Genomic DNA, 27,398 nt, shown 5'->3' on the forward strand with positions numbered 1-27,398 from the left:
AGTTTTTAGATGTGCCACAGGTACAAAACACCTAAATCAAATGGCTTAATTACCTTCTCAGTTCTCCAGAGCCATGCTAATGACCTAATTATTCTATTCAGGTGTGSTGCAGCAGAGGCACTTCTAAAAGTTGCAGGACACCGGCCCTCGAGGACTGGAGTTTGACACCCCTGCTGTAGGGCTACAGCTAACAGTTATTCTAGTAATAAATTAATCTATAAATTCTTATGATTAATAGGATAAAAAAATCTCATTCTGCAATTTTTCTTTTCATTTAAACATTTTAAAGATGCAAACAATTAAAGTCTTTTTGTAAAATAAAACATTGCCTAAAATGGCATTTATTTAGTGAACACTTCATCTGCAGCTGAAAATGCTTCTAACGTAAACGAGTGAAAAACTGTTATTTCTGTTTAACTAAGCGTAGTTGATGCAGGGCCAATTTATTTTCTCTTTTTATTAACCGATAAATAATTGGACACCAAAAGGTGCTTAATAGGACATTTATTGATTGACCCTCCAGAAAACACTTGCCGCATTCTTGTTGTTGGTGCAGGAAGCTCCACTTCTGCTTTTCAAAGATGTACGGCTGAGATGTTGAATCTATGCCACGTGGAATTCTGCTAGAACATTTACAAAGTTGTGCGTTCACAACAAAACGGGTTTTGAGCTTCAGGTGTGTCTAGTTTACATTCAGAGTGGAGATGCATCGAGGGCCCGTCATGGCGTGGGTTTACACGTCTAGAGCGGCGCCATTTGAACCGTTTTGATGCGTCAAGAGCGTCCGACAAGACGACTAGAACGAGTCTGTCGCGCCCTCGGCGCGCCTCCACATAGACTTGACTGTAAACTAGACGCGCCTGACGTGTGAGACACGAGGTGTAGAGCAAAATGTCAAGCGTCTGCATTCACAGTGCACACGCGTCAAACTTGAAGCGTCGGCCGCGTTTTTGATGCGCTCAATGTGTTTGGTGTTAACGCACCGTAATAATTAACAGGATTGTACAATTGATTCGTTAATCTGATTAATCATCCCAGCCCTAGAAGGATGAATCCTGTTGAATTTCATATTGACCCGTCTACACAAAGTATGGGGAAAATATTGTTTTCTTATTGCACTGTAAGTCTACAGCCCAGTTGAGTTAACCAACTTAATTCCTTCCTGCAGCTGAACTCCTTCGAGCAGCTCTGCATCAACTACACCAACGAGAAGCTGCAGCAGCTCTTCAACCACACCATGTTCATCCTGGAGCAGGAGGAGTACCAGAGGGAGGGCATCGAGTGGAGCTTCATCGACTTCGGCCTGGACCTGCAGCCCTGCATTGACCTCATAGAAAAACCTGTATGACTTTTCTGCCTGAAATCAAACTGACTGCACAGTTACTTTCAGTGTAGCAGTAGAAACCACAGCATGTGTAGCCGTGGTAAAGATTCCTCTCCGTTTTTGTCCCAGAATGGTCCTCCAGGTGTTCTGGCCCTGCTGGACGAAGAGTGCTGGTTCCCTAAAGCCACCGACAAGTCGTTTGTGGAGAAGCTGGCTCAGGAGCAGGGATCTAATCCGAAGTTTGTTAAACCCAAGAAACTCAAAGATGATGCAGATTTCTGCATTATTCACTACGCAGGAAAGGTTCGATCTTATATTTGTTCTTTTTCACCAAATATTTAGCTGAAGATGAGCAAACTTGACACAGAAGCCTAAAAATAAACCTTTTTAGATTAGATCGATTCATCAAATTGGCTAACGTAAAAGGGACCTAATATGCAAAATTTACTTTTTTCATGTTTTTGTTTTTCTACTTTGGTTTAAACGGCTTCTAAAAACAGCCAGAGTGTTGACAGAAAACAATGTTTGTTAGTGCCTGGAAAATTTGCCCTTTCAAAAACCTCAGTTTAGTCTCAAATGATGAGCACTGCGCCATTACCTAGCAACCTCAGTGAAGGTCAGCCTGTCACCTAGCCTCCAAGCAGCGTTCCAGAACATTTGGTCAGCTGGTCTTACTGCTGCACGTGCTGTACAATGGCTGCTGGACAACAAAAGTGTTGTCGACTTACCATCCAGAAACCACTTGCTGCATTCTTGTTGGTTGTGCAGAAGGCTCCACTTCTGCTTTTCGTGGATGTATGGCTGTATAATGGCACATCTGTTTCCAATTGCAAGTGTAAACATTGAGTTGGGGGCATTTCCAGCAGCAGCTTATTTAGATTTAAAGTGACACGAGGCCCTAAAACGGCTCATTCTGAAAGGATTTCAAAATGCGTAGAAGTGAGCAGACTGAAATCCAATTATCCAAGACAGAAACGTAATGAATCCATTTTGTTTAGCGCATTTTATTTTAATATCCTAACCTATTCAAAGAAGCATAATAGGTCACCTTTGACCCACATTTAATACTTCAAGAACTATATCACCACTTTAGTTGACAGATTTCTTTTCAAAATCTTTATTTTAGGTGTTTAATAATCGGTCTCCTTGGCGCTCATGTACAAACTGAAAAGCAAGTCTGATATATTTGATCTCTTGGTTGCAGAGGTTGACAGACTTGATCCATCATGTATCCTCGTAGTTCCTTTATTATATTTTATTTTTTTGCATATTCTGGTAACGGTTCATGACTTCTCGCCCACAGTGAGAGGATTTATTAATCTAATGACAGGAACTGACTGCAGGGATAAAGATAATTCTTCTTTAACTCCAAACGTTTTCTCTGCAGGTGGATTACAAGGCAAACGAATGGTTGATGAAAAACATGGACCCCCTGAATGAGTGTGTGGCCACCCTGCTAAACCAGTCCACTGACAAGTTTATTGGGGACCTCTGGAGAGACGGTCAGCTGAGCGAAACGCCTCATTGTTTTGACTTAAAAGCTGCACATTGAGTGAACTTCAGACCTTTCAGTTTAAAGACTCTGGTGTTGACTGCTGAAAATGTTGGCTGGTCAATTTTTCAAAAGTTACCTCGCCTCCTTTTGCTTTGTCAGCAAAGACAAATTCAACTGTTTGGAAATATGTCTAAATGCAGAAATATGTGTTCTTATGGAAGCTAAAGACTAACTAAACCCTAAATCTTTTTTTTTTTTTTTTTTTGCAGATAAAATGTATAAATTGGTCCCCAAGGGTCAAATATTTATTTCTGTGCAAATTGATATTTTTGTGTAAATTTGTTAACTCTGCAATACTTGGGCTGAAACTTGTCTCAGTGCTCAGGTTGGTGGGTGAAACTGCAGTTTAATTTTCTTATTGGTTACAACTTGGTACAACAACGTCAGACACTCATTTGGGTGAATAACCATCTGCCAGTTACTGCACAGTGATTGGTGCTTCACGAGTTCCTAATCTCTCCAATAACTCAGGAAAAAATCGCAAAATGTGTCACTAACCACTTTAAAATAAATAAATAAGATGTTTTATTTGTGTAAAAGTGAAACTTTGCGTTTTATTTATTTATATTTCTGCATGTTTTTGTGATTTCCCAGTGGACCGCATCGTTGGCCTGGATAAGGTTGCAGGAATGTCCGACTCGGGACCCTTTAAGACGCGTAAAGGCATGTTCCGCACGGTGGGCCAGCTGTACAAGGAGCAGCTGGGGAACCTCATGACCACGCTCAGGAACACCAACCCCAACTTTGTGCGCTGCATCATCCCCAACCACGAGAAGAAGGTACGACGTTGCTGCTTTTGCAGCTCTCCAGGTGTTGCACTAATGATTACGCACAAATCCAAGCCCAGTTGTGATTCTTATTTTTTTTGTCAGGCTGGTAAACTGGACTCTCACCTGGTTCTGGACCAGCTGAGTTGTAACGGAGTCTTGGAGGGAATTCGTATCTGCAGACAGGGCTTCCCCAACCGGATCGTCTTCCAGGAGTTCAGACAGAGGTTGGAAATTTACTTTAATGTTTTGACTTTATCACTCTGTTAAATTAGACATGTTTATTGTTTTGGTGTATAAACAGGGTTAGGTTGGGAATGTCTGTGTGATGTAGCTTAAAAAATCTTTCATACTACATCCGATTTTAATTTTTTCTTTTTTTCTTTTTTTTTTTACATGTTTTACCTCCTCAAAAAAGATTACAAACAAAAAATATTTCCGAAAAAGTGGCTTATTTCAATCACTCCTTCTATAAGACATATTGGGTGTAATACTGGACAATATGGCATATTTGGACCAGACTAAGAATTTATATTACTAGAATAAAATCATATTGTCAGAATAAAGATAAAATTAAGACGCTCTGGTAAAATTTTAAGTCCTCTTTAATGAGGGGAAAAAAACTTTGAGATCTGATGTGACCAGCTCAATCCATGTTGTTGTTTTTTTTTTTATAGAAATGGTTGCTTTTTCAATTGTTTCAAAGTCCTGATACTAATAGTTAGCATAGTTAGAACTATGAAACCCAGGGAGTGCAAAAAAAGATTTTTTTTTTCCAAAAATTAAATCTTCAAAACCCCCAAAAATTGTACTAATTGATCAAATCTGCTAGTATTTATCAAAATGCACATCTGAAATGGCTTCCTTGTGTTTAACATGAAGACTCCGGTTATTTTTGTGTTTCAGGTATGAAATCCTCACTCCAAATGCCATCCCAAAGGGTTTCATGGATGGAAAGCAAGCCTGCGTGCTCATGGTAATGTTTCCAGCTTCAGATGTCAGCGGTTTATTAAAATGTCATCAGTTAGCTCATGCTCCGTGCATCCTGACCCAAACAGATTAAAGCCTTGGAGCTGGACCCCAACCTGTACCGAATCGGCCAAAGTAAAGTGTTCTTCCGAGCTGGAGTCTTGGCTCACCTGGAGGAGGAGAGAGACATGAAGATCACTGATGTGATCATGAGTTTCCAGGCCTGGTGCAGAGGATATGTAGCCCGAAAGTAAGAAAACATTGATATTTAAACTGTAATTCTTTACATACTTCTGCTTTCTAACGTTCTACTGAACAGTAACGTCACGTTTCCACTTATAATCCCAGAGCCTTCGCTAAGCGACAGCAGCAGCTCACTGCCATGAAAGTCATCCAGCGAAACTGTGCAGCTTACCTCAAACTCAGGAACTGGCAGTGGTGGAGGCTTTTCACCAAGGTGAGATTGATGGAAACGGTTTCTTAAAGGTCCAAGATATTTATTTTATTTTATTTTTTTTAGCTAAAATCACTTGGTGAAAATAACTTTTAGTGTTGGAGGGGTATCCAAACTTTTTGTAACATGGGGCATAAATGTCAAGTTGAAACTATTCCAAAAATTGTGATAATTTTTCTTTTTAACTGCAAAAACAAATTTTCCTCCTGCTAAATAAACAATAAACTCAACTCAATATTTTAATGAAATAAGCAAAGCAAACAGATTTCTGCAAGTTATTGTAGAGGACAAAGAAAAGTGTGTTTTCTAGATTTGTCAAATTTAAAAGAAAAACGAAGCAAATCCTACATTTTCCAGGTTGATCATATTTCACTATATGCGTTTTTGTCTTTTCAGCAACAAGAAACAGATTTTTTTTGTTTGTTTCTTCGTCTGAATTTTAGTAAAAGTCACTGGATGTTTTTGGTAGCTATTAATTACATTAAATTGAAAACAATTGGATGAATACTTTGCGTTGCACCTTACATTTTGCTTTTTTTATTGTATTTTTTAACAGCCTGCCATCAGTAAAAAACTTTAAATTTATACTATCCTTGAATAGTAATCAAGGACCACCCAAAATTGGTGGTCCTTGATTGGTAATCATGGACCACCATTTGCAGTCCTGAGGGCTGCAAATGGCCCCCGAGCCGTCAGTTGAACACCCCTGACTTGGATGTTTATTTTAGGAAGACGACAAAAAGCAAATCGAGAAATCGATACGGTTCACTTTGCTCTGAACAAAGTTGTGAGGATACAGGCTTGGGTGTTAAAATCTAGACATTTAAAGTGTGTAATACTAAAACTGAAACTTTTTATGACCCTGTATTGCATAAACTATCCATTTTTAAAGTTTTAAATATTTCTCTCCAGGTGAAGCCTCTGCTGCAAGTGTCTCGGCAGGAGGAGGAGATGCTGGCTAAGGAAGAGGAGCTGCTCAAGGTGAAGGAGAAACAAATCCAAGTTGAGGAGCAGCTCAAAGAATTTGAGGCGAAGCAGCAACAGGTGAGTCTTTGCAATAGCTTGAAGTTTATTCTTAATTCAGAAGAGCCTGCGAGCGTTAAACTGTCTGACGTGGCTCTGTGCAGCTGAGTGCAGAGAAGCAGGCCCTGCAGGAGCAGCTGCAGGCAGAGACGGAGCTGTGCGCCGAGGCTGAAGAGATGAGAGCCCGTCTGGCCACCAGGAAGCAGGAGCTGGAGGAGATCCTGCACGACATGGAGTCCCGGCTGGAGGAGGAGGAGGAGAGGGTCGTGCAGATGCAAACGGAGAAGAAGAAGATGCAGCAGAACATCACGGTCAGTCGACTGGAATGGATGCTACACCTTTATGTGTAGGGCTGCAGCCAACGGTCATTTGAGTTATTCTGGGAATCAATTCTAGTCTTCATGCAATATTAGAGGTACATTAAATGATGCAAATAAGTTTATTTTTAAAATAAAAGCATTTTATTGCCTATACTGTAATCTTGATCATTTGTAGCAAAAGATGCATCTACAGCTAAAAACTATTCATCAGCGTGTGAAAATCTGATCTATTTTGGATCAACTGATTAATAATTGGATAGCAAAAGGTGCATAACTTGAGATTTTTATTTTTACACAATTTGAACCAGGTGAAGCTAAAACTAAACCGCTTAAAGTTCTGAATATAACATTTATACAAAGGATTTTTTAAAATTGAATCCAAAATGTATATATTTGTACAATACTCCACTTAATTGATGACTAATTGACTATAGTTTCATCATGATTAATCATTTCAGCAGTGAGTTTTTTTTTAATTCACCAATTAGTGTATATAAAACTAACAGAAATATTGATCTACAAAATAACAAATAACCAACTGAATAAGAGAACAAACAACAAAAAGGAGGTAAACATTAAAATGGATTTTAGACAGACAAAACACAACATAACCAAGTGGTGTCACAAATGAAATGATTGTTTAGGATACTTTTTCTCTTAATTTTGGAAGCGTTCTCATTTTTATTTTTCATTTTGTCTAATATTCCTTGTTTTAATTCACGTATGTTGACTGTGTATTTAAGCATTAACCTTTCTGCTGGTTTTGCTCATCCAGGAGTTGGAGCAGCAGCTGGATGAGGAAGAGGCAGCCAGGCAGAAGCTCCAGATGGAGAAAGTCACCACAGACGCCAAACTGAAGAAAATGGAGGAAGACGTCATTCTGCTGGACGACCAGAACAGCAAGCTCAACAAGGTTTCCGACTAAAAGTCTCCTCGCACAGCAACATGGCGGTTAAAGTGATTTCTTTAATCACAGAATAATGGAGACCTCTTTACTTGTAACTTCAGGAAAAGAAACAGCTTGAGGAGAGGATCTCTGAGTTTACCATCAATCTGGCTGAGGAGGAGGAGAAGTCCAAAAGCTTGCAGAAGCTCAAGAATAAACACGAAACCATGATCACTGATTTAGAAGGCAAGTGTTGGGATGCAAACAATTAATTGATTTGATTGTTGATTAATGGTTTATTAGATTAAAAGTCCAGTTAGACCTTCTTTTAGTGTTGTAGTTCGGTCGCCGTCCAGTAGAGGGAGCCACTGCTCATCCTTAAGCGGAGCTAGCAAAGACGGGGCGACAAAATGGCGGCCAAATCAGAACGGGAAAGGGAAACGGTCCAAACGGAGACAGTTGTAGGGAGTAAAATGCACTTTGAGATTTATTTATTTATTTATTATATAAACACTCGTCAAACTCCTTAAGTTATTACCTTTATTAGCGCTCATTTAGCTGAACGCTACATGATGGAACAGCACCAACTTCTCAAGCAAAAATGACTGACGTGATGACTAAAAAGCAGCTGGAATAATGCAGAAAAATTGCAGCATGATGGGGGAGGAGGAGGGGGGGGGGTGGTACATGATACCAATAAGGTCGATTTCGACTATCGTTCTGAGTTGAAACAATTAATGGAGCAAAGTTTTGAGAACAAAAACGGACAGTATTCTATGTGAACAGCTCTCTGTTCATGAAAAGTTAAGTTTTTTTTCATCTGTACCTTTTCATCCACCTAAGAGTTTCCTCCTTTGTTCTAGTTTATATGTCCAAATTTAATAATGCAAATGCCACACATTTGTTTGTTCAGTCTGTATTTAGTACAGCTGACACAAAATTATGTTACAACTTATTTTAATTTTTATACGATTAAGTTGGCTCTTCATGATATGGAAGGACTTTGATCTCTTGATAGAAAACTCTTGGCCACTTGTCAATTAATCATGATTTGATTAAGATCAATCAACTTTTAAATTAACTAAACTTCCTAGTTTTGTTTTTTAAAATTGTTTGTTGCTTTATGTTTTCAGTCATGTTTTTTTTTTTTTTTTTCAGATCGTTTGAGGAAAGAGGAGAAAATGCGCCAGGACCTGGAGAAAAACCGCCGTAAGCTTGAGGGAGACTCCACCGAGCTCCATGACCAGATCGCAGACCTGCAGGCCCAGATCGCTGAGCTCCGGGCTCAGCTGGCGAAGAAGGAGGAGGAACTCCTGGCTGCCTTAGCCAGGTCGGACAAAACCCTAAACTTTCACTGCAGCAAACTGTAAATCTGCAGCTTTTTAAATTGATCCTGCTTTGTCGTTGCAACACCAGAATCGAGGAGGAGGCTGCGGCAAAGAACACGGCCCAGAAGAAGATCAGGGAGCTGGAGGCGCAGATCTCCGAGCTGCAGGAGGACCTGGAGCTGGAGCGGCAGGCCCGATCCAAGGCCGAGAAACAGCGCCGGGACCTGGGAGAGGAGCTGGAGGCGCTGAAGACGGAGCTGGAGGACACGCTGGACACCACGGCTGCTCACGTGGAGCTCAGGTAATCGGACAGTGTGTACACAAGCATGATTGATGGCGCCAAGGCCTGGTTCTGATTAGTTGTTTCAGACTGATCTGTGGATTTCTGTAGCAACCACTGGGAGAAGAAAGAGGAGCTTAACATTTTTCATTCGTTGCTGCCATGACATAGTGATGGTTTTTAAAGTGACAAAAAAAAACAAAAAAACTTGCAACTTTTTTTCGACTGGAAATTCCCATAAAATCAAAAGATGCTTTGCACAGCTTTTTTTTTTTTTTATAGCTAATCTATAATTGTCAGTTCATTGCCAATTTTCTGCAAAGCTGGTCAAAATCAATGAATTTAAGTGACTGCCAACTCCCACCTGCAGGTGGCAGTATTTGATACACATGTACAGTCATATGCAAGTGCAAATCTTGCAAAATTTTAAAATTGGCATCAATAAAATCAGCATTTTTAATTGTAAAAATATCACATACCAACATAAAATCTTGTCGAGACTGATTGATGTGAAATGAGATTCCATAATTAATTTTGAGAAGTATTTATTGATTCGATTTGGGGTTTTTTTAATTTAACATCTACAATATACATTTTGGCACAACCGTCCATTTGAGAGCATTTATTATCTTAATCCAAAATGAAAATGAGCTTGACCCCTGCTTCAGGGCCAAGCGCGAGAGTGAAGTTGCTCAGCTGAAGAAGACTCTGGAGGACGAAGCAAAGACTCATGAGCAGCAGATGGCCGACATGAGGCAAAAACACAACCAGGCGTTTGAAGAGCTTAACGAACAATTGGAACAGGCCAAGAGGGTAAGAATGACAGGAAAGCTGCCTCCAAACATTTTAAAACACACCTCAGTAATCTGAGTCGCGTCTGCAGAACAAGATGTCGATGGAGAAAGCCAAGCAGGCCCTGGAGAGCGAGTGGAACGAGCTGCAGATCGAGCTGAAGAATCTGACCCAAAGCAAAGGCGACTCTGAACACCGACGCAAGAAGGCCGAGGCGCAGGTCCAGGAGCTGCAGATCAAATTTGGAGAAAGTCAGCGACAGAGGCAGGAGCTCGCCGATAAGATGACCAAGATGCAGGTATGAGCTGATCGAGATGGATCCGTGAAAAGAGCGAAATATTTACTAGAAGTAGGTTAAACCAAAGGTTCACAAACTTTCCCATGCTAACACACAAACGATGCTGCAAAATATGCGAAGAACCATTGAATTTTACTTTACTTTTATTCCCTTTCAATAATTATTACATTCATTTAGCATAAATGCTGCATCATACCTTCTGATTTTAGTTGGCAATGAGTTCAGTGGTGGAAAATATTATCAGGTTTTATATTAATTTGATGTTGAATATTGTCACGTTCCTAAAATAATGGCCTAAGTAATTATTTTGCCTAAAATTATTTATTTTTTATTGCTTTTTTTTTTGTTTTCTTTTTAAAATTTTTTTTTCTCAAATCACTTTTGGTAAAAATAATTACTTGGACCATTATTCTAGGAATGGGACAATATTACCAGATAATGTTTCACTGCAATACCCCTCTTTGGATAAGAAAATATGCAATATCTTTATATTAATCCCATCAGAAAAAGTGATTTTAACATTTGTAACGCCTTACAGACTGAGCTGGACAGCGTCAACGGGCATCTGAGTGCAGCTGAGGGCAAAAACATCAAATCCAGCAAAGACCTTTCTACTGTGGAGTCTCAGCTGAAGGACACTCAGGTATGGCAACTGCTTGAGTTCCTGGAAACTTCTCATTTAAAGCATCATTAAGCATGGTACTGTTGGTATTATTTAGTTTTTTTTTTCTACCCTTGTTTTGAAATTTAAAATGTATTTATCTCTTCTGTCTAGAAGATTTAAAGCCAACAGAGTCCTTGTAAAAGAAACTCGTAAGGTTTCACCCATCTTCAGTTTTCTGAACTTGTGATCTTTTCTGAACTCCAGGAGCTTCTCCAAGAGGAAACCCGACAGAAACTCTCCCTCACCTCCCGCCTGAAGCAGATGGAGGACGAGCAGAATAACCTGCGGGAGATGCTGGAGGAAGAGGAGGAGAGCAAGAAGAATGTGGAGAGGCAGGTCGCCTCTCTGCAGACCCAGGTTTGTCCACAGAGCCGCTCCATCGTGATCTTGATCAAAAGTACAGAAGATACGACGGCGTAGTAGGCTGACTGTAGAAAAACTCAGAATTCTGTGGAAAAAAAAGTTTACATTTTTTGCTTTCATTTTTTCCATTGACCCTAATCCTCTTCTGTACAAAAGACCTAAAACTCGCCACCATTTTTTCTTATTTTTTAGCTGGCCGAGATGAAGAAGAAGGTGGAACATGAGGCCGTGTCGCTGGAGGGAGCTGAGGAAGGCCGCAAGAAGCTCCAGAGGGAGATGGACAACATCGTTCAGCAGCTGGAGGAGAAGACGTCCACCTACGACAAACTGGACAAGACGAAGACCCGTCTGCAGCAGGAGCTGGACGATCTGCTGGTGGACCAGGACCATCTGAGGCAGATCGTCTCCAACCTGGAGAAGAAGCAGAAGAAGTTTGACCAGGTAACGTGTCGAGAGGGGCTTTAGGAGCAAAATTTATGTTTGGCTGGAAGAAAAAAAACTTCAAGTAAATTTAACTAAAGGTAGAAAAGGAGAAACTAAAACATTTAAAGTGTAACGAACCCTAAATAACATATTTGGACAGTTTAACAGCAATAAACCCCAGTTGATGTGGAGCTTAGTTGCATTTTAAGAATGGGAAAAACCATATTTTACACAACATCCATAATAAATATCAAAAAACACACTGTGACACTCCACAGAACAGCTGGATTTGTACCAGGACTAAATCACACATTGACTTTTGAGGATATTTCTGAAAATGGTTGTACTGGATTTTATTTTGGGCGTCTGAGTAAAGGAGGGTGAACAAAAAGGGATGATCCATATTTGAAAAAATAATTTAAACATCCTCCTAATTCTTCTTGCTGTTTAGATGTTGGCAGAGGAGAAGGCCATCTCCACTCGGTACGCAGAGGAGCGCGACAAAGCCGAGGCGGAAGCCAGGGAGAAAGAGACGCGCGCGCTCAACCTGGCCCGCGAGCTCGAGACCATGATGGGCCTGAAGGACGAGCTGGACCGTGCCAACAAGCTGCTGAAAGCCGAAATGGAGGACCTGGTCTCCTCTAAGGACGATGTGGGCAAGAACGTGAGTTCTGCTGCTTCCTCAAACTTCTGCAGCTACGTTTCTCATTGAGGTTGGAGCTCACTGGCAACAATGTGCAGGTCCATGAGCTGGAGAAGTCGAAACGCGCCATGGAGCAGCAGCTGGAGGAGATGAAGCTTCAGCTGGAGGAGCTGGAGGACGAGCTGCAGCTCACAGAGGACGCCAAACTGCGTCTGGAGGTCAACATGCAGGCCATGAAGGCCCAGTTTGAACGAGACCTGCAGGGCAGAGACGAGCAGGGAGAGGAGAGGAGGAAGCAACTCGCCAAGCAGGTACAACCATGAGATTTTAGCTGTAAACGGCTTTAAAATGTAGATGCAAGCATAAAACTTCATCCTTCAAACCACTTGAATGTCACTGTCATTTTTCAAGATGGCTGTCATTTTTGAGCTCTTTAAATCAGTTATTGATTGTCGTATTGTGGTAGAACATTACCCGTTTTCATGACTTGGATGAACTGTGTTGCATTTAATTTTGATTTTGGTCATCCTACAACTTTAAAGAAAATGACACAAAATCAGAAATTGACTTTTCTGTTCGAGTCTCACACCAGTCATCAACTGGAAGGATGTGACGCAGATGGTTAATGTTTTGCATTTGGTGTTTTAGCACTTGTTTCCACCAATTTTTCTGTTTAGCATTGGCAGAGATAAGAATCGTTAACAAATTAGTAGTTACTGATCCACTGGTGGCAACTACTGCCATTTTTTAGTGCAAACATAGTCTCCATTATATCAAGGGTGGCCATTTTGAAAATGTCTGCCAGAAAAAGAAAACGTAAGATAAAGAAAATGTATGTGATTTCTATGGTTCAAAATATGCTGCTTATCATTTGCCACCAAATACATTCATCTAATTGGATGTTTTAGTGGAAAACATAATTTATAACTGTGGTGGCCATCTTGAAAAAATAAAATAAAATTATCGGCAAATGTTTTCTGTGTGTCTAATTATGTATGATGTTATGAATATTGGTTAATTTAGTGAAAACATTAACTTTCCTTGGCGGCCATCTTGAATTGAATTTTTCAGATTCTAATTTGTGCCCAGTTTGGATCTCGTACCTACAAGATTTTTGATAAAATATTTAATCTGCTGCTGAAACTGGGAACAAGGGGTTGAATTATCCCTTTATTCTTTGCGTTTTGATTAAAACCCGTTTTGCTCTTCGAGGTGCGTGAGATGGAGGTGGAGCTGGAGGACGAACGCAGGCAGCGCACCCAGGCTCTCTCTGCCAAGAAGAAACTCGAGCTGGACCTGGCGGACCTGGAAGCTCAGATCGACCAGGCGAACAAAGGACGCGATGACGCTCTGAAGCAGCTGAAGAAGCTCCAGGTAGACGACGTCCGAGATGGAAGTGGATAAATTGACGATCTGTGATTGGCTTGCGTGTTGACATGGTTCTTTTTAGGCCCAGGTGAAAGATCTGCTGAGGGAGTTGGAGGAACTCCGTCTGGCCAGAGACGAGGCCGTCAACCAGACCAAAGAGACTGAGAGGAAGCTGAAGGCCATGGAAGCCGACGCCCTGCGCTTCCAGGAGGTGAACGACATGAACGACGATCCTTCCCTGAAAATTAAACTCAGTTTAACAAAGTATTCACACCCATGAGCTTTTTCACATTCTAGTCAGATTACAACCACAAGGAGGTGGATTTTATATGGTCGAAGAACACAAAGTAGGACAAAAACACAACATATTAAGTATTTGTGCAAATATCTCATTTCAAGTAACTTTTCAGAACAATTATAGTACTTGATTTAAGTTGATGATTCCTTAATAATCCAGACATTTTGGCTTAAAAAATGGAAAATGTTTCTTCTTCCACTGGCAAATTATTTCACTTGTGGCACTTTTTCATCAATATTAAGGAGTTATTGACTTTAAACATGTTCATATATTGGGCTGAAGTTGCTTGTAAGTTAGTTTTTTGCCTTATTTCAAGTTTGATAATACATTAGCATTAATGTCTTGAAGACCAAAAATACTTGGCATGTTGTTTTTCCATATAAATGAAACATGACTTTCCAAATACGTATAGTTGCTCTTTAATCAAAACTTAACTTAATCCTCCTTTGAGAAATTTTTAAGTTTATTTTAAATGTTTGTTTTTTTTATCGCCTATAATTTTAGACTTGTAAAAGTTTTTTTTTTTTTTTTACATGTTTTAAAGTAAAATATGTTCTTTAAATATTGAGAGACTGGTTAAGTTCATCTTTTTTTTTTCCACAATAGGATGGTTTTACAGAAACTACTAATTTTAAAAGAATAAATCTGTATTTTGCTTTTCTGGAATAAGTGAGCATGATGTTTATAAACAGATTGCTTTAAACAAAGCTAAATTATCAAACCTCAATACATGATAAGAAGATGCAGTCTGTATTTTTTTGTTTACATTTTCAAAACTTATTTGACAAAATGGTTTACAGATGGCGCTTTAAACAATCAGCTAAGGCTGCATGATCAGAAAAATGTAATTTGTGATACGTTTGCTAAAAATTGCAAAGATTTCATATATTGAGCCGTTCTAATTTCATGCATTGTTTTCATAAATTTTCTATCCAATCTAGTGGCAAAGTACATTTTATCTCACTGAGACATTCACTTTACAAAAAAATCCAAAGAAATTTGTTCCCATTTGATCCAATAACAGATATTTTACCAACTGTTAAATATAACTGTATATTTAACAGTTGGTAAAAAAGCTGTTTTAAGTTTCTTATGCATTAAATTTCCCCTCAAATAAAAGTTTCTCAAGCTTTGATGCATATTGAGCTTTGCAGTTAGGGTGGGAATGTAGAGCTTTATTAAGTAAAACTTGGGTTTTGACAGAATCTACCACACTGCTGGTATCTGTTTGCTCCAGCAGCTTGTACAGTGTGAAATATATATATTTTTTGTGTTTGGTTTCCATCAGGAGCTGGGAACAGCTGACCGACTGAAGAAGCAGCTTCAGACTGAGAGGGACGAACTCCAGGATGAGGTCAACAGCAGCAACACAAAGAAGTAAGAGCACACACAGGTTTTATTAAATTCACTTTTTTTTCTTTTGCAACATATTCACAACAGGAAATCTGTTATATGTTGACTAGTCAGCATTAACAGCAGAGGTCTGTGACAGCAAAATACATTTACCTTTTGGAAAATATGCATTTTTAGCTGTAGTTTTACTACACCACATTAATTATGTCATGACTACTTTGAGTAAAACTTCTGTAACTTCACTGAAAGAACAAACATGTTTTGACCAAAAATGTGCCAGACGGATAAAGTGAGACTTTTTGTTTTAACACCAATGTTTTTTGATTTTCTATATACTGTAGATCAAGTGATAATTCAGTAAACTGTATAGATTATTAAAAGTTCTTTAAGCCTACAATGGATGATTAGGGCCATACTATAAAAATTTACAAGAATAAAGTCATGATATTATGAGAATAGACTTTTGTTGTAATATGACTTTATTCTCATAATACTGACTTTATTCTTATAATTTTATTTTCTTGGCATGGCTCTAATACTCCATTGTGTAAACATATGGACCCACTACACACTGAAAGTATTACACTCACAACTTTGTTGAAATAAAAAAAAAATCATTTGAATTACTTTGTAGTTCATAGAATTTTACTAATTAAAATGCCAAAATTTGCTCATGACTTTATTTTTTGTTTTTCATCCATTTGATATAATACTCGGTACTTGAGTTGCTTTTTTTTAACCATTTTTTAATCTTGAGTACCTTTTACTTAAGTAAAATGTTTGGGTGCTCTACCTGCTTAATTAAAAATAATTTTCTCTTGGCAGTTCTTTGCTGACGGATGAGAAGAGGAGGCTGGAAACTCGCATTGCTCAGCTGGAGGAGGAACTGGAAGAAGAACATCTGAACACCGAGATGGTTAATGATCGTGTGAAGAGAATGACGATGCAGGTAAGATCACCAGATGGAGGAAAATCATCATTACTACCACTTCATATTTTAAATTTAAATCTGTCCTGCATGTCTGCAACCTCAGACCGATCAGCTGACCACAGAGCTGACTTCGGAGCGCAGCAACTCCCAGCAGCTAGAGGGCGCTCGCTCCCAGCTCGACCGCCAGAACAAGGAGCTGAAGCAGAAGCTGCAGGAGCTGGAGGTCACCATCAAGTCAAAGTACAAGTCCTCCATCACCTCACTGGAGGCCAGGATCGCTCAGCTGGAGGAGCAGCTGGATGTGGAGTCCAAGTGAGTGGCAGTTAAACAGCTTTTATTTTTATTTTTACACGTTTTGCTCCTTCATGGTGGATAACTTGTGTTTCAGGGAGCGTCAGCAGGCCTCCAGGCTGGTCAGGAGGACGGAGAAGAAACTCAAGGAGGTGATGTTGCAGGTTGATGATGAACGACGCAACACAGATCAATTCAAAGACCAGGCAAGTTCTTTCAGATTTCCTGTTCAAGATAAAATATGCATTTAAAATTTTTTGCAGCTTCATCTATAGTTGCGACTCAATTTGTAAAAGTCGGCCAGAGCTGGTGAATCGTCCCTCAACCGGTTAATGTTGGAAAATCAGATTTTATTTATTTTTTACCTGATAATTCTTATTGATGCAATTCTTTATCAGTCTGTAAATGCATCAACCAATGGCAGGTTTTCACTTCTTCTAGTACCTCTAAAAAAATACAAAAAAGTTGTGTAAAAGTGCAATATATTCCAGGCTTTTGTTTCTTGTTGTTTTAATTATTTCTCACAGATGATGTCCATAATGACAGTTCCTTTCTTGGAAATTTGAAAATGGCAATACCTTTAATGGTGCTTTTCTAACCAGTGACACTTAAAAAAAAAATGAAATAAAAAAAAAACACACAAACATAATTTCTCACTAACGTCTCTTTCTGTAGGTGGACAAGACGAACAGCCGGATGCGTCAACTGAAGCGGCAGCTCGAGGAAACGGAGGAGGAGCTGACGAAGGCTAACGTTTACCGCAGGAAGCTGCAGAGGGACCTGGAAGATGCCACGGAGTCGGCTGACCTGATGAACCGCGAAGTCAGCACTCTGAAGAGCAAGCTCAGGTACGGCCGTTCCTCAGACATGAGGTCAAAGGGCATCTCTCTGATGGAGTAGGTCTGACTTTACTAAATGGAAATGGAGCATTTACAAAAATAAACAAGGCTTATGAAGGCAGTTGAACAAACCACAGAACTCATAATTTGAATTTTATAAAACTTTGCATTGTCATGCCTAGATTTGTAATAAGTTTTGTTAGACAATAAATTATCCCAGAAGTTATTGCGATAAACATTATGCAAGAACATATTCTCAAAGATCAATAAACTTTAATTTTAATAAATATTTAACAGTGGAACTGGAAGACATTTTAAATATCCAAAATAAGTACATGAATAAAATAAATTGTGAAGTCTCTGTAAACAAATTGTCCTTCAGAAAATGCTTAGTTGAGACCAAACTGAAGATTTTTGTCATCCAGTTTTTGGAAAACAATAAATTATGCAAATGAAAATTCCTGATCTTGTTTTAATTTATCTTGCCACATTAGTCTGCTACTATTATCTCTGTGACTCGTTTAGCCTGTTAATTTTCTTTGCAGACGTGGAGATTTGCCCTTCAACATGCGGGTCGGTTTGACTCGCACCACTCACGACACAGACGACGACGTGGAAGCGTCAGCCGACGTTACCGAGCCTGCAGCCGAGTGAGCGGAGCCAGACGGCCAAAAGGGAAACAAAGCGATGAAATGTTAGCCTTACATTTACCTTTTTACATGCAACAGGCCAAAATATCTCTAAAATTATGCAGTATATTTTTAATAAAAAGCTTCAGATACTTTTCCTGCCTATTTTTCTACTTAAAGTTTATATTGTACTGTTAAAACATAGTTTTTGTAAAATGTCACCACAATTTCAAAAATTTCTTTATATTAACGGTTATAGCCACTCCAAATTTCTACCTGTACTGTAGGTTTCTCCTCAGTCTATCATAAAAATGACACAATAAACGCACATGATTGGAAAATGTTCAGGTTTCCATTAGTTAATTAATTATTGACATATTTTGTACTGTCATCTGTCTGGATGCTGTATTGTCCAACTGTGTTGCTTATTAGTTAAAGGTGATGGGTTGTTTTATTGCTTCACTGTATTATTTTCACAATAACGGACTGCGTTTCTGCCAGTACTTTTGTCTCCTAATTCAAACTTCATGTTTTTGTGCAACGCCTTGCCACAGAATTTTCAGATGAGTTATTAATTTGCATGTTACTGATCCCGTGGTTGTAAGGCTAACCTGTTTTTATGAACTGCCTTAATGCAATAAAGTAAGGAATGCATTCATATCTTCATCTCTTCTGTTCATTATTTTTATTTAGAGATTTTGGATTTATTTGCAGCATTCAGTATGGATTCCTACAAATCTAACTTAGAATGATACTCTCATGGATTACTGTTTTTGCTTTTTGTTTTTAGAGAGATCTGATTTCTGGCCAAGATTTGGGTATCAGTTCAAATATTTTTTCTTAAATTTACTGAGACTAATTAAAACACTAAAATAAAATGCCACAAATTGGCTTTGATGGCTAAATATGAGTTAACTATTTTTTCCTTCCTTGTTAAAAAGTTGTTCATGATGCAGGTTATTTTCAAATTCTTGTCTAAAACTCATCAGAATTGCAGATGTATTACCTGTTCATTTTGTATTTGGCATAGGTGGGTACCCAGAAAGTTGCACACAACAGGAACACTAAACTTATTTTCATTCAAGTAAAAAGCTGTTCAAGAAATTACTAAAGAGTGAAGTATTTAGTAAAAAAGATGAGTGAACTAATCAGAACTTCTATTTAGAAATTATGAAATTGGATAAAACCTCAAATGTGCAAATTCTGGTATTTTAAAGACAAATCACAAATAGCACAATTTGATGAACTGTTCAAGCATTAGAAACAGTTTTTCACCTCCAATTACCGTTTTGGCTGTTTACTGTATATTCACTTGACCTCCTAGTGTCATTATGGATTCAACAGAAAAAGACTAAACAAATCTTATGTACAAATAAAAGGTCTTGCTTTAAAATGAGGGGTAGGATTTTGTCTGCCATTTTGGTTGAAAAATGTTTGTTCTTCAGTAGCATTACATTGTCACATTTAATTATCTGCTCATAGATTAGTGTTTGCCTCTAACAATTTGAGATGAGCCCAAACTATGGTAGCATATGATTGTGGTGTATGGATGTTTTGGTGTGAAATTGTTACTTTTTAATGTATTTATCTGCAATTGGTGCTGTCTGCAAAGCAAATTGGGTATCCAGAAACATTTTTTTTAAGTAGTGATATTTGAGTAAAAATGAAGAGTACAAATGAATATAAAACTTTTTACCCAGAAAAAGTTTCGCCATTTTTTAACTAGTTAAATTTACTTGAGTATTGGGATGAAATGACCTTCAGGTTTCCAGACTAGGAGGAGCGGCGACATCTACAGGCCAGTATCGGAATTGCACTAGCTCAGCTCAATACTATTATGGTCATATTTCTCGTTCTGGTTTGTATTTCAATACGAAGGTAGTGTGCCATTTTTTGACATTTTTAGATTTGGCACGTTTTATTTTCGAGACCAGACACACGGCTGAACCTTACTGTAAAGGACTTATCTGTGTGATAGGAATAAGTAACAGCTTTGTCCTTTTTCGACTGAGAACGGCTAGCTAAAAGCTAGCCTTTCAGCAGCGCTGCGGCAACTTGCATCAGTTTTTACTCACTCCTGCTCTTAACGACGTCTGAATTCAACTTCTCGCAACAATTAGTGAACTGGTTTATTTCCACATTTTGTGGTTGAACGGAAAGCCGGTAAGCTAAAGCGAGCTAACCCCTCTTGCCGTAAATTTCTGTATTACCGGCGAGTTCGTCTCCAAGGAAACGCCTGCAGCTGGCCTCTGTAAATATCAAAAGATGGCGGTTCAAGAGTTACCAAGGGTCATTCCGATGGATCCCTAACATCGCTATTACAAGGTAAGAAGAGTCGATTTCTTAGTAGTAAGCCGGCTGACAAACGTGTCAACCGGCTTCGTCGTCTTCTTCTTCTTGGAACTATATGAAGCTAGATAGTAACTCTGCCAAACGCAAATTACTTGTGAAGTTATGTTTTTAAAACTTGACTTAAAAAAAAATAAAAAATTGGCCAATATGTTGGTAGTAATTAGATTTACTAGGCTTCTGGTCTTTCGGTGACGCTAACGCCAGACTGACGCTTCAGTCTGACAGTTGGTTAACCTAGCCTAGCATACAGCTAGCTCTAACTCCGGGGATGTCAAATGTTTTCGACATATGTTTTATATACGCAGTAACCTTGGCTTAACCGAACCAGCGGAAACCCAACAGAGTAAAGGGGGAAACTGGACTCATCAAGCTCAACATCCAGTTCAGGGATGGAGGTGTTAGCGGTGAGTGTAACATATGTTCATGATGGCAACCATTTTTTTTTTTTTTTCAAATCTTTATCAGTAATAGCCGCTGTACATTCAAGAGTGTGGCAAGTGAAATATAATGAAAAAGAAAACTAGTTGCAATAACACTTTAGAAGACAAAAGAGGGGTAAAAACAAACAAAAAGATATTAAAATAACTCTTTGCCGCTTTGGGGTTTATTAAAAGTTTAAAAAATATCTATCAATCCTGCTTTGCGGTGAGGTATATTGGGGTTTTTATTAGACCGCTTTATGAATATAATATATAAAAACGAGTGAGTTTTGATCGAAACTTTTTTCATTATTAAAAAAGTTATTAGATTGTAGTTTCATTTTAATATCACAACACAGTTAAATGTTCAATTTCAGTCCCGAAATATTTAACATAAATAAAATAGAAAACATGTGAAATTGTTTCAAAAGAAACAAGTTTCATCCAAGTCTTTTCTATTATTTTTTAAAATAAACTATTTTATTGGATATGTTTTGATAATTTTGAAGTGAATTTCCTTTACCTTTTAGTAACCAAGTACTTGCTGTAAGTTCAAATAAATTACCAATTAATATTCATAAAATTATTCCAATTGAGACAATGGATCACATTTTAAAAAATTACTTTTTTTAACCCAAAGTATTAAAGCCATTAATAAAAAAGTCTTCTTTTTTATTTTTTTTGCGGTGCGTGTGAATTTGGTCCACTTTTATTTTGTAGCAGCCTAATAAAACCAGGCGTCTTGCTCAGATATTGGAACATTAATGTCATTATCTGCTCATCTAATGTCGTCTTTTTGATTCGGTTTATGTATAAATGTTGGTAAACGGCAGAGCTGTGATGCAGGACAAACTTCAGACTTGTTCTGAGAATAAAATAATATTGTATAATGAGCACCCAAGTGATCAAACTAAAACCAAGATGTTGAAACCCAATAAATGTAGAGAACAACACACCTTAGACATAGTTAAAGTCTTCTCCCCCATGCTGTTTACTGGCATAATAAAGATGTTGCATTAATTAGCATGAATTAGAACTTGCATGACTGTTGGAGCAACACTTGTAATGATATGGATGTAAGCTTTTCTTGTGCTAAATATACAGTTAAATTACTTGTATCCCTAGCAGATTTGGGTTTAAAGAAATCCTTTTAATTTTCCCCACCTTCTTTCTGATTGGATGTAATATTGACTTTTGGAGTCTTGAATCAGAAGTGAATCTGTGTAAAGATTAGGGTGATTTTGAATTGTCAAAATATCAGTGATAACATCTAAAAAGCTGGTTAGCACTTATACAAGTGGTTTGTTTGCCAATAAATCTTTCTCCTCCGATTATTGAAAAGGATAAAAATTATTTCTGTTTTGCCATTTAGTTTTAAAATCTTAATAAAGGCATTTACTTTAATTCTCTCAGGGGTGTGAATAGGTTTTGTTGTAACTGTAATAGAGGAAATTAGTGGGCTACTGTTGAATAACTGATTACAGTCATAAAGAACCTTGAAAAAAGTTAAAATTTAACAGAGAAACCCAGGGGTTGAGTTAAATTAGGGCTTCTTATTAACTGCTTCAAATCCAACCAATACATTCGTTCTATTTTTCTTGTGACCCACATTTTATATTCACAGCCCATGACTCATGTCCTTTGATAAAGATGCAATTTAGCAGGGAGCTTTTTTCAGCGGGGGCAGAGCTACGTACAGATGTAAGCGTGTGCCTGAAAGATAAAGACCCTCAGAAAAACGTTGGCTGGATTAGGCTTCGGCTGCGAAACGGGGGGCGGGGAGGGAGAACGAGAAGCGCCGGAGACCGTTTTGTCGTTGGAAAGCGAGAGACGAAAGGTTTGCCGGAGAGATGCAGGTTTATTTGGTGTCACCCCGTTTATAGCCGGGAGATGAGAGGGAGGTGAAAGAGGGCAAAATGCAGGAAAAGCAGGATTCTCAGAGCCGAACCCCAGGCGGTCTGGGGAAGGTAGGAGCTTAATTTGCATTTTGAAGTGCCACTTCAAAATGCAAAAAAAAGCGATTTTGTCGTCTTGTGTGTTTCAGACGGCTCACTGTTTGATTTGTTTACATTGCTGTCAAGTGTGGAGCTTTTCCAGTTACAGTTTGCCTTCAGACAGAGCTGAAATTACAGCTTGCGTGTGTGATCAGATGAAATCCAACTTCAATTTGACACTTCAGCTGCAGCGTGTGTTTTTATCTGTAGCCGGTGTTTCACATGTTGCAGCGACCTTAATGTGTTCATTCAGTTTCATGGTGAGAATACTTACCTTCTGATGGAGACCCCACCATCTAGGGTCTGAGTGAGGTTAGGGTTTCATCAGGAGGCTTGAAAACATGGCTGCGTGTGTGTGCATGCGTGTGTGTGTGTGTGGAAGCTGTCTCTGTTCATCTCCATCATCTCCACTGTGTGTGAACCTGGCCTCTGCCTTTGTGCCACAGGCTTGTTTTTTCAAATACGCAAACAAAATGTCACTGCAGCATGTTTGGATTAAAGTAAAATATAAATAACTGAGGTTATTCTTACATTTTTGAGAAATGACTTTGTTGATTTCTTATGTAATTGTGATTTATCTTGTTTCCAGAAACAGCTCAAATCTTAATAAGCTGTGTGTTAATTTCTAATCCTTTATATTTTATTCCACTCTCCCGTTTTTCCCTCCATCTTCTGTAATTACTATTTCTGTACGTTCTTCCCATCTCATTGTCCTTGTCCACCCAATGTGCTTTGTGTCCGCCATTTCCATCCCCTCTCATGTCCGCCTCTCTGCCCCTTTCCTCTCCGTCTTTCTCCTCAGGCTCACCCCGCTCTGAAAGCCTTCATGTGCGGCTCCCTCAGCGGCACCTGCTCCACGCTGCTCTTCCAGCCCCTGGATCTGGTCAAAACACGGCTGCAGATGCTGCAGAACAACGCCAAGCCAGGGTGCGTGCACACACACATACACACACGCGTTTCATGTGTGACTAATATGAAATATTTTCAGCTGGATGCCATCACACAATCGGCATCCTTCTGGTGAAGCGCGTCTTTAACCGGAAATGTTCAAGAACGACGACGAACTCCGGCATCAGAGGCAGCCTGAGTCGGTTTTCATGACCCATATAGAGGAATTAGTCACACCAGCAACACATAATGGTGTTAGCCTTTGGAACTGCAATTGTCACAGCCGGGTGCTGGGAGTATTTGAATTTAAATTTAAATGGTTTTACAAGTGGCAGCATCAACCTGCTAATATTTTGTGGTGGTTGTTTCTAAGCATAAAAAAAATCAGTCATAATTGTTTCATGTAGAGTTCACCCCTTAAACTTTTACATCATGTTTCAACTTCACCTCATTTTATGTGCACACAGTAGTGGCTAACCGTGATTTTGAAGGAAAAAGATTCCTGGTTTTTAACATATTTTACCGTTTAAAATCTGGAAAGCAGATTTATATCCAAATCACTTTTCATGGAGTTACACCTTTAAGAGTTTTATCTTATCTTTGCTCTTCTAGAGTTTGAAATCCTGGCCTGTTCCTCTTGCTAAAACATCTCAAGCACAGATACAAAGTGTCTGTGAACATCAGTTTTTTTCTGATGTTTAGACTTTCCCAGTCTAAAGTCTTTGGCGCTTTCTAATATGTTTTATTCTTGGATTGCTCTGAATTTTCCCTCGCAGCAAAATACTGCCATTATCATTTCAAATGTTTTGTTCAGATTAATGTTCAGAAGTACAGTTTGCTTTACAAAAATTTCAAAAACACATTTCAAATTTATAGTTGTAGTGTGTTTAAATGTAGATAAGTGTATTTGTCCATTTCAAGATGCCTCTGGCAATAATTCTTAAATTTAATTCTTGCAGGACGCCCAAGGTGGGAATGTTCCGGGTTTTCATTCAGGTCATCAGGACGGAGAATTTCTTCAGTCTGTGGAAAGGAGTGTCACCGGTACGCAACTGGTTTTCTTATTTATAACCCACTAGAAGGGAACAAACACATCCAGTGCAACACTTTCATTATATTGGCTGAGAGGTTGCCAGACAATGGTACTTTTCTATTCCAAGCGCGAGCAGAAAATGATGTTTGCAAGCGGAGATTTGATCCGAGCAGAAACAAGTTTTTAGCTTGAGGATAAAGGTTTGAGAGAGCTCAGTGAATATTTGAACAGAAGTTTTGAGTACAAGTTTTGAGAAGAAAGACATTTTCAAACTGAAAATGTGTGTTCTCAAATTAATGGTAAAAAAAAGTCCCCCATAGAATTACCTCCTCACCAGGTCACCGAAGAGCCTGGTAGCCAGTTATTTCTTTAAAAGTCATGTGTGTTTGAGCAGGGAGGCATCTAAAAGTTACAGCCATAAGTGACATTTATCAGCGTGATTCATTTTAATCGCTGTTATTTCTGACTTTGCAGTCATTTGTTCGCTGTATTCCCGGAGTGGGGATCTACTTCAGCACTTTCTACTCCCTGAAGCAGCACTTCTTCCAAGACAGGGCGCCGAACGCTGGCGAGGCCGTTCTGCTCGGAGCCGGTGCCAGAACCGTGGCGGGGGTCTGCATGCTGCCGTTCACTGTCATCAAGACGCGCTTTGAGGTGCGCAGCTGTTAATCTATGCCCTCCGGCAGATCTTCTCAGATGGTCTTTTTCAGTCCTAAATAAGTAAAAATGCTTCCTCTGTACCTGTTCGTTCTGCTGTCACCACTGAAAATAGTGACTGTAGTTCTGCAAAACTGCCTCCTACTGGAGCCGAGGAAAGATCTCCTTTTTAGTTTTATCTTTAAACTCCTGGGTTAGTTTTCTTATATTAATGTGAGAATAAAAAGTGGACATAAAGTTGGGTTTTTCTACTCAAAACTCTTCAAATGATTTGGTTTTAACTTCACCCAGTTCAAATTCTATAAAACAAACTCCTGTTACGACCTTCTGCATCCTATTAGTAAGTAATTAAAAATAACGGTATTGATAAGTCAAGCAGGAAAAGCTGAGCTTTGCTACAAATGAAAGAGTGTACTGAAGAAATGCTGCGCTGGGGTATTTTAGACAATATGGTTTATTTTCTGATTTAAAAAAGGAATTGAATTATTTGTTTTTGTATTTTTAATGTATTTCTGCTATTGGGTGGAATACGCTTAAGTTGTTAAATAAAAAATCAGCAGAATGTGGATTTTTTTTGTCATCCATTAGTTGTGGAATAATCAATAACTAAAATAATTGTTAGTTGCAGCCCTCATTGTATTATGGCTTCTTAGACTACGGTTGATACATACTAATGCATTTACACCATTAGTCACTGTTTATACCTTAATCTATACATTCACTCTGATCATAAACACTCTTAGAAATTTTAACATCAGATTATGATACACATACATTTTAATTTTATAAATAGTCAAACCTCATTCTTTATTAAATTACACTGCAACAAAAACATGCACTGGCACCGTATTTTTACTTAAATCTAAAGTAGCAGTACAGAAAATGGAGAAGCCTTAATGCTGGGTTTGTTGTTGTTGTTGTTGCAGAGCGGATATTACAACTATGCGAGCGTGCCTGGAGCTCTGAGGAGCATGTATGAGACGGAGGGAGTCAGAGCTCTGTTCTCGGGGCTGACCGCCACGCTGCTGCGAGACGCTCCCTTCTCCGGCATCTACGTCATGTTTTACAGCCAGGCCAAGCGAGCGCTGCCGCAAGGTGAAGACGGCAGCGAGTCAACATAAACAAACTACAGGAAGAGAAGAAAGAAAGAAAAAAAAAGTCTTGATCTTCAGCTGAATTCTTATATTTGGTATCTTCTTCGTCAGAAGTGACATCGGCGCCGTACGCACCGCTGGTGAACTTCAGCTGTGGAGTGGTAGCAGGCGTCATGGCTTCTGTGGTCACGCAGCCTGCGGATGTGGTGAAGACTCACATCCAAGTCAGCCCGTCCCACTGGAGGACAGCAGACGCTGTTCGCTACGTCTACACGGTGCGTTTCTGTCTGAAACAGGAAACTCGGGCTCAACTCTTTATTACCGGCAATAAGGCTGGACAATAAATCAATAACACTATACAATACACGTGATCAATGCCAATAGATAATAGATAATGCTTCTGATAGAATAGAATATTCTGGGAAATGTAGGCAGAGGAAAGCCTTTAACTGTTCAACCTCTCACAGCGAGTAAGCAAGGTTAGTAGAATCAACTAACCCACTTGTTCTATGGTTACCTAGCAACTCACTCATTCTCTGGTTGCGTAGCAACAACCTGTTGAGTAACTGCCACAGCAGCAGTTTAAGGTTCCACCACTGTGCTTCTTAACTGCTTAAAAATAAATTAAAAAAACAACGGAGCAGAGTGAAAGCCGAGGATAAAGCAGGATAAGTCCCGCAACCAGGTTGGAAGTATTTCAGATATGTAAAACAATAAACTAATTAATAATTATCTATATCGACTGATATGAAGCAGTTATATCGTGATACATTTTTCAGCCGTATCATTCAGCTTGAACCTGTAGTATATTTCACTTATAACATGGGAACTATGTTAAAAGTTAAATAATCTGTCAGTAGAACTAGTACATTTTAAGAAATTATTGACTTAAAACAAGCTGTTATTATGGAAGTAATTATGTGCCATCAGAATTTGAATAAAAAATGCATCTGAAATTTAAATGTTGTATATTTGTTCTTACTTTTTCAATTTAAAAATTAATTCAGAATATATTTTTGACCTAAAAAAAATTTCAGTGTCATTATTTGTACATGTATGCAAATTTCATTTGTTAAAAAAAATTCACATTCCTATTTCAGAGATCAAATTTTCAATATATATATTTTTTCAGTGTTAAAAAAATTCAACATATAAAAAAATTC

General features: G+C 38.7%; 2 protein-coding genes across 5 annotated transcripts in view; both read left to right on the plus strand.

Annotated features, from left to right (window-relative positions):
* LOC103467636 (myosin-9-like) overlaps nucleotides 1-18,458 on the plus strand; it is a 34,212-nt gene extending 15,754 nt beyond the window's left edge. For 2 of the 3 annotated variants that reach the window (XM_008414211.2, XM_017307067.1), the window contains exons 14-42: nucleotides 1,169-1,342; nucleotides 1,454-1,627; nucleotides 2,712-2,826; nucleotides 3,474-3,658; nucleotides 3,752-3,873; nucleotides 4,553-4,622; nucleotides 4,705-4,865; nucleotides 4,964-5,072; nucleotides 5,982-6,113; nucleotides 6,197-6,403; nucleotides 7,188-7,325; nucleotides 7,421-7,544; nucleotides 8,457-8,628; nucleotides 8,715-8,927; nucleotides 9,575-9,719; nucleotides 9,790-9,996; nucleotides 10,535-10,639; nucleotides 10,865-11,017; nucleotides 11,216-11,464; nucleotides 11,898-12,110; nucleotides 12,188-12,400; nucleotides 13,302-13,463; nucleotides 13,540-13,668; nucleotides 15,044-15,132; nucleotides 15,934-16,057; nucleotides 16,143-16,351; nucleotides 16,428-16,536; nucleotides 17,006-17,178; nucleotides 17,715-18,458. In XM_008414211.2, coding sequence (XP_008412433.1) covers nucleotides 1,169-1,342; nucleotides 1,454-1,627; nucleotides 2,712-2,826; nucleotides 3,474-3,658; nucleotides 3,752-3,873; nucleotides 4,553-4,622; nucleotides 4,705-4,865; nucleotides 4,964-5,072; nucleotides 5,982-6,113; nucleotides 6,197-6,403; nucleotides 7,188-7,325; nucleotides 7,421-7,544; nucleotides 8,457-8,628; nucleotides 8,715-8,927; nucleotides 9,575-9,719; nucleotides 9,790-9,996; nucleotides 10,535-10,639; nucleotides 10,865-11,017; nucleotides 11,216-11,464; nucleotides 11,898-12,110; nucleotides 12,188-12,400; nucleotides 13,302-13,463; nucleotides 13,540-13,668; nucleotides 15,044-15,132; nucleotides 15,934-16,057; nucleotides 16,143-16,351; nucleotides 16,428-16,536; nucleotides 17,006-17,178; nucleotides 17,715-17,823 — 4,485 coding nt within the window. In that variant the 3' untranslated portion in view covers nucleotides 17,824-18,458. The remainder of the gene's footprint in view (nucleotides 1-1,168; nucleotides 1,343-1,453; nucleotides 1,628-2,711; nucleotides 2,827-3,473; nucleotides 3,659-3,751; nucleotides 3,874-4,552; nucleotides 4,623-4,704; nucleotides 4,866-4,963; nucleotides 5,073-5,981; nucleotides 6,114-6,196; nucleotides 6,404-7,187; nucleotides 7,326-7,420; nucleotides 7,545-8,456; nucleotides 8,629-8,714; nucleotides 8,928-9,574; nucleotides 9,720-9,789; nucleotides 9,997-10,534; nucleotides 10,640-10,864; nucleotides 11,018-11,215; nucleotides 11,465-11,897; nucleotides 12,111-12,187; nucleotides 12,401-13,301; nucleotides 13,464-13,539; nucleotides 13,669-15,043; nucleotides 15,133-15,933; nucleotides 16,058-16,142; nucleotides 16,352-16,427; nucleotides 16,537-17,005; nucleotides 17,179-17,714) is intronic. The other variant, XM_008414202.2, reaches the window with a different exon arrangement.
* Nucleotides 18,459-19,595: 1,137 nt separating this feature from the next.
* Nucleotides 19,596-27,398, plus strand: part of slc25a38b (solute carrier family 25 member 38b) — a 13,374-nt gene continuing 5,571 nt past the window's right edge. Inside the window, exons 1-7 of one of the 2 annotated variants that reach the window (XM_008414189.2) lie at nucleotides 19,596-20,123; nucleotides 20,456-20,554; nucleotides 23,366-23,490; nucleotides 24,411-24,495; nucleotides 24,959-25,138; nucleotides 26,068-26,236; nucleotides 26,347-26,510. In XM_008414189.2, the coding sequence (XP_008412411.1) occupies nucleotides 20,540-20,554; nucleotides 23,366-23,490; nucleotides 24,411-24,495; nucleotides 24,959-25,138; nucleotides 26,068-26,236; nucleotides 26,347-26,510 (738 nt within the window). In that variant the 5' untranslated portion in view covers nucleotides 19,596-20,123; nucleotides 20,456-20,539. Of the gene's footprint in view, nucleotides 20,124-20,455; nucleotides 20,555-21,265; nucleotides 22,537-23,365; nucleotides 23,491-24,410; nucleotides 24,496-24,958; nucleotides 25,139-26,067; nucleotides 26,237-26,346; nucleotides 26,511-27,398 lie in introns of those variants that run through there. The other variant, XM_008414183.2, reaches the window with a different exon arrangement.

The sequence above is a fragment of the Poecilia reticulata genome, linkage group LG1 (assembly GCF_000633615.1).
Source record: "Poecilia reticulata strain Guanapo linkage group LG1, Guppy_female_1.0+MT, whole genome shotgun sequence".
Classification (NCBI taxonomy): Eukaryota; Metazoa; Chordata; class Actinopteri; order Cyprinodontiformes; family Poeciliidae; genus Poecilia; species Poecilia reticulata.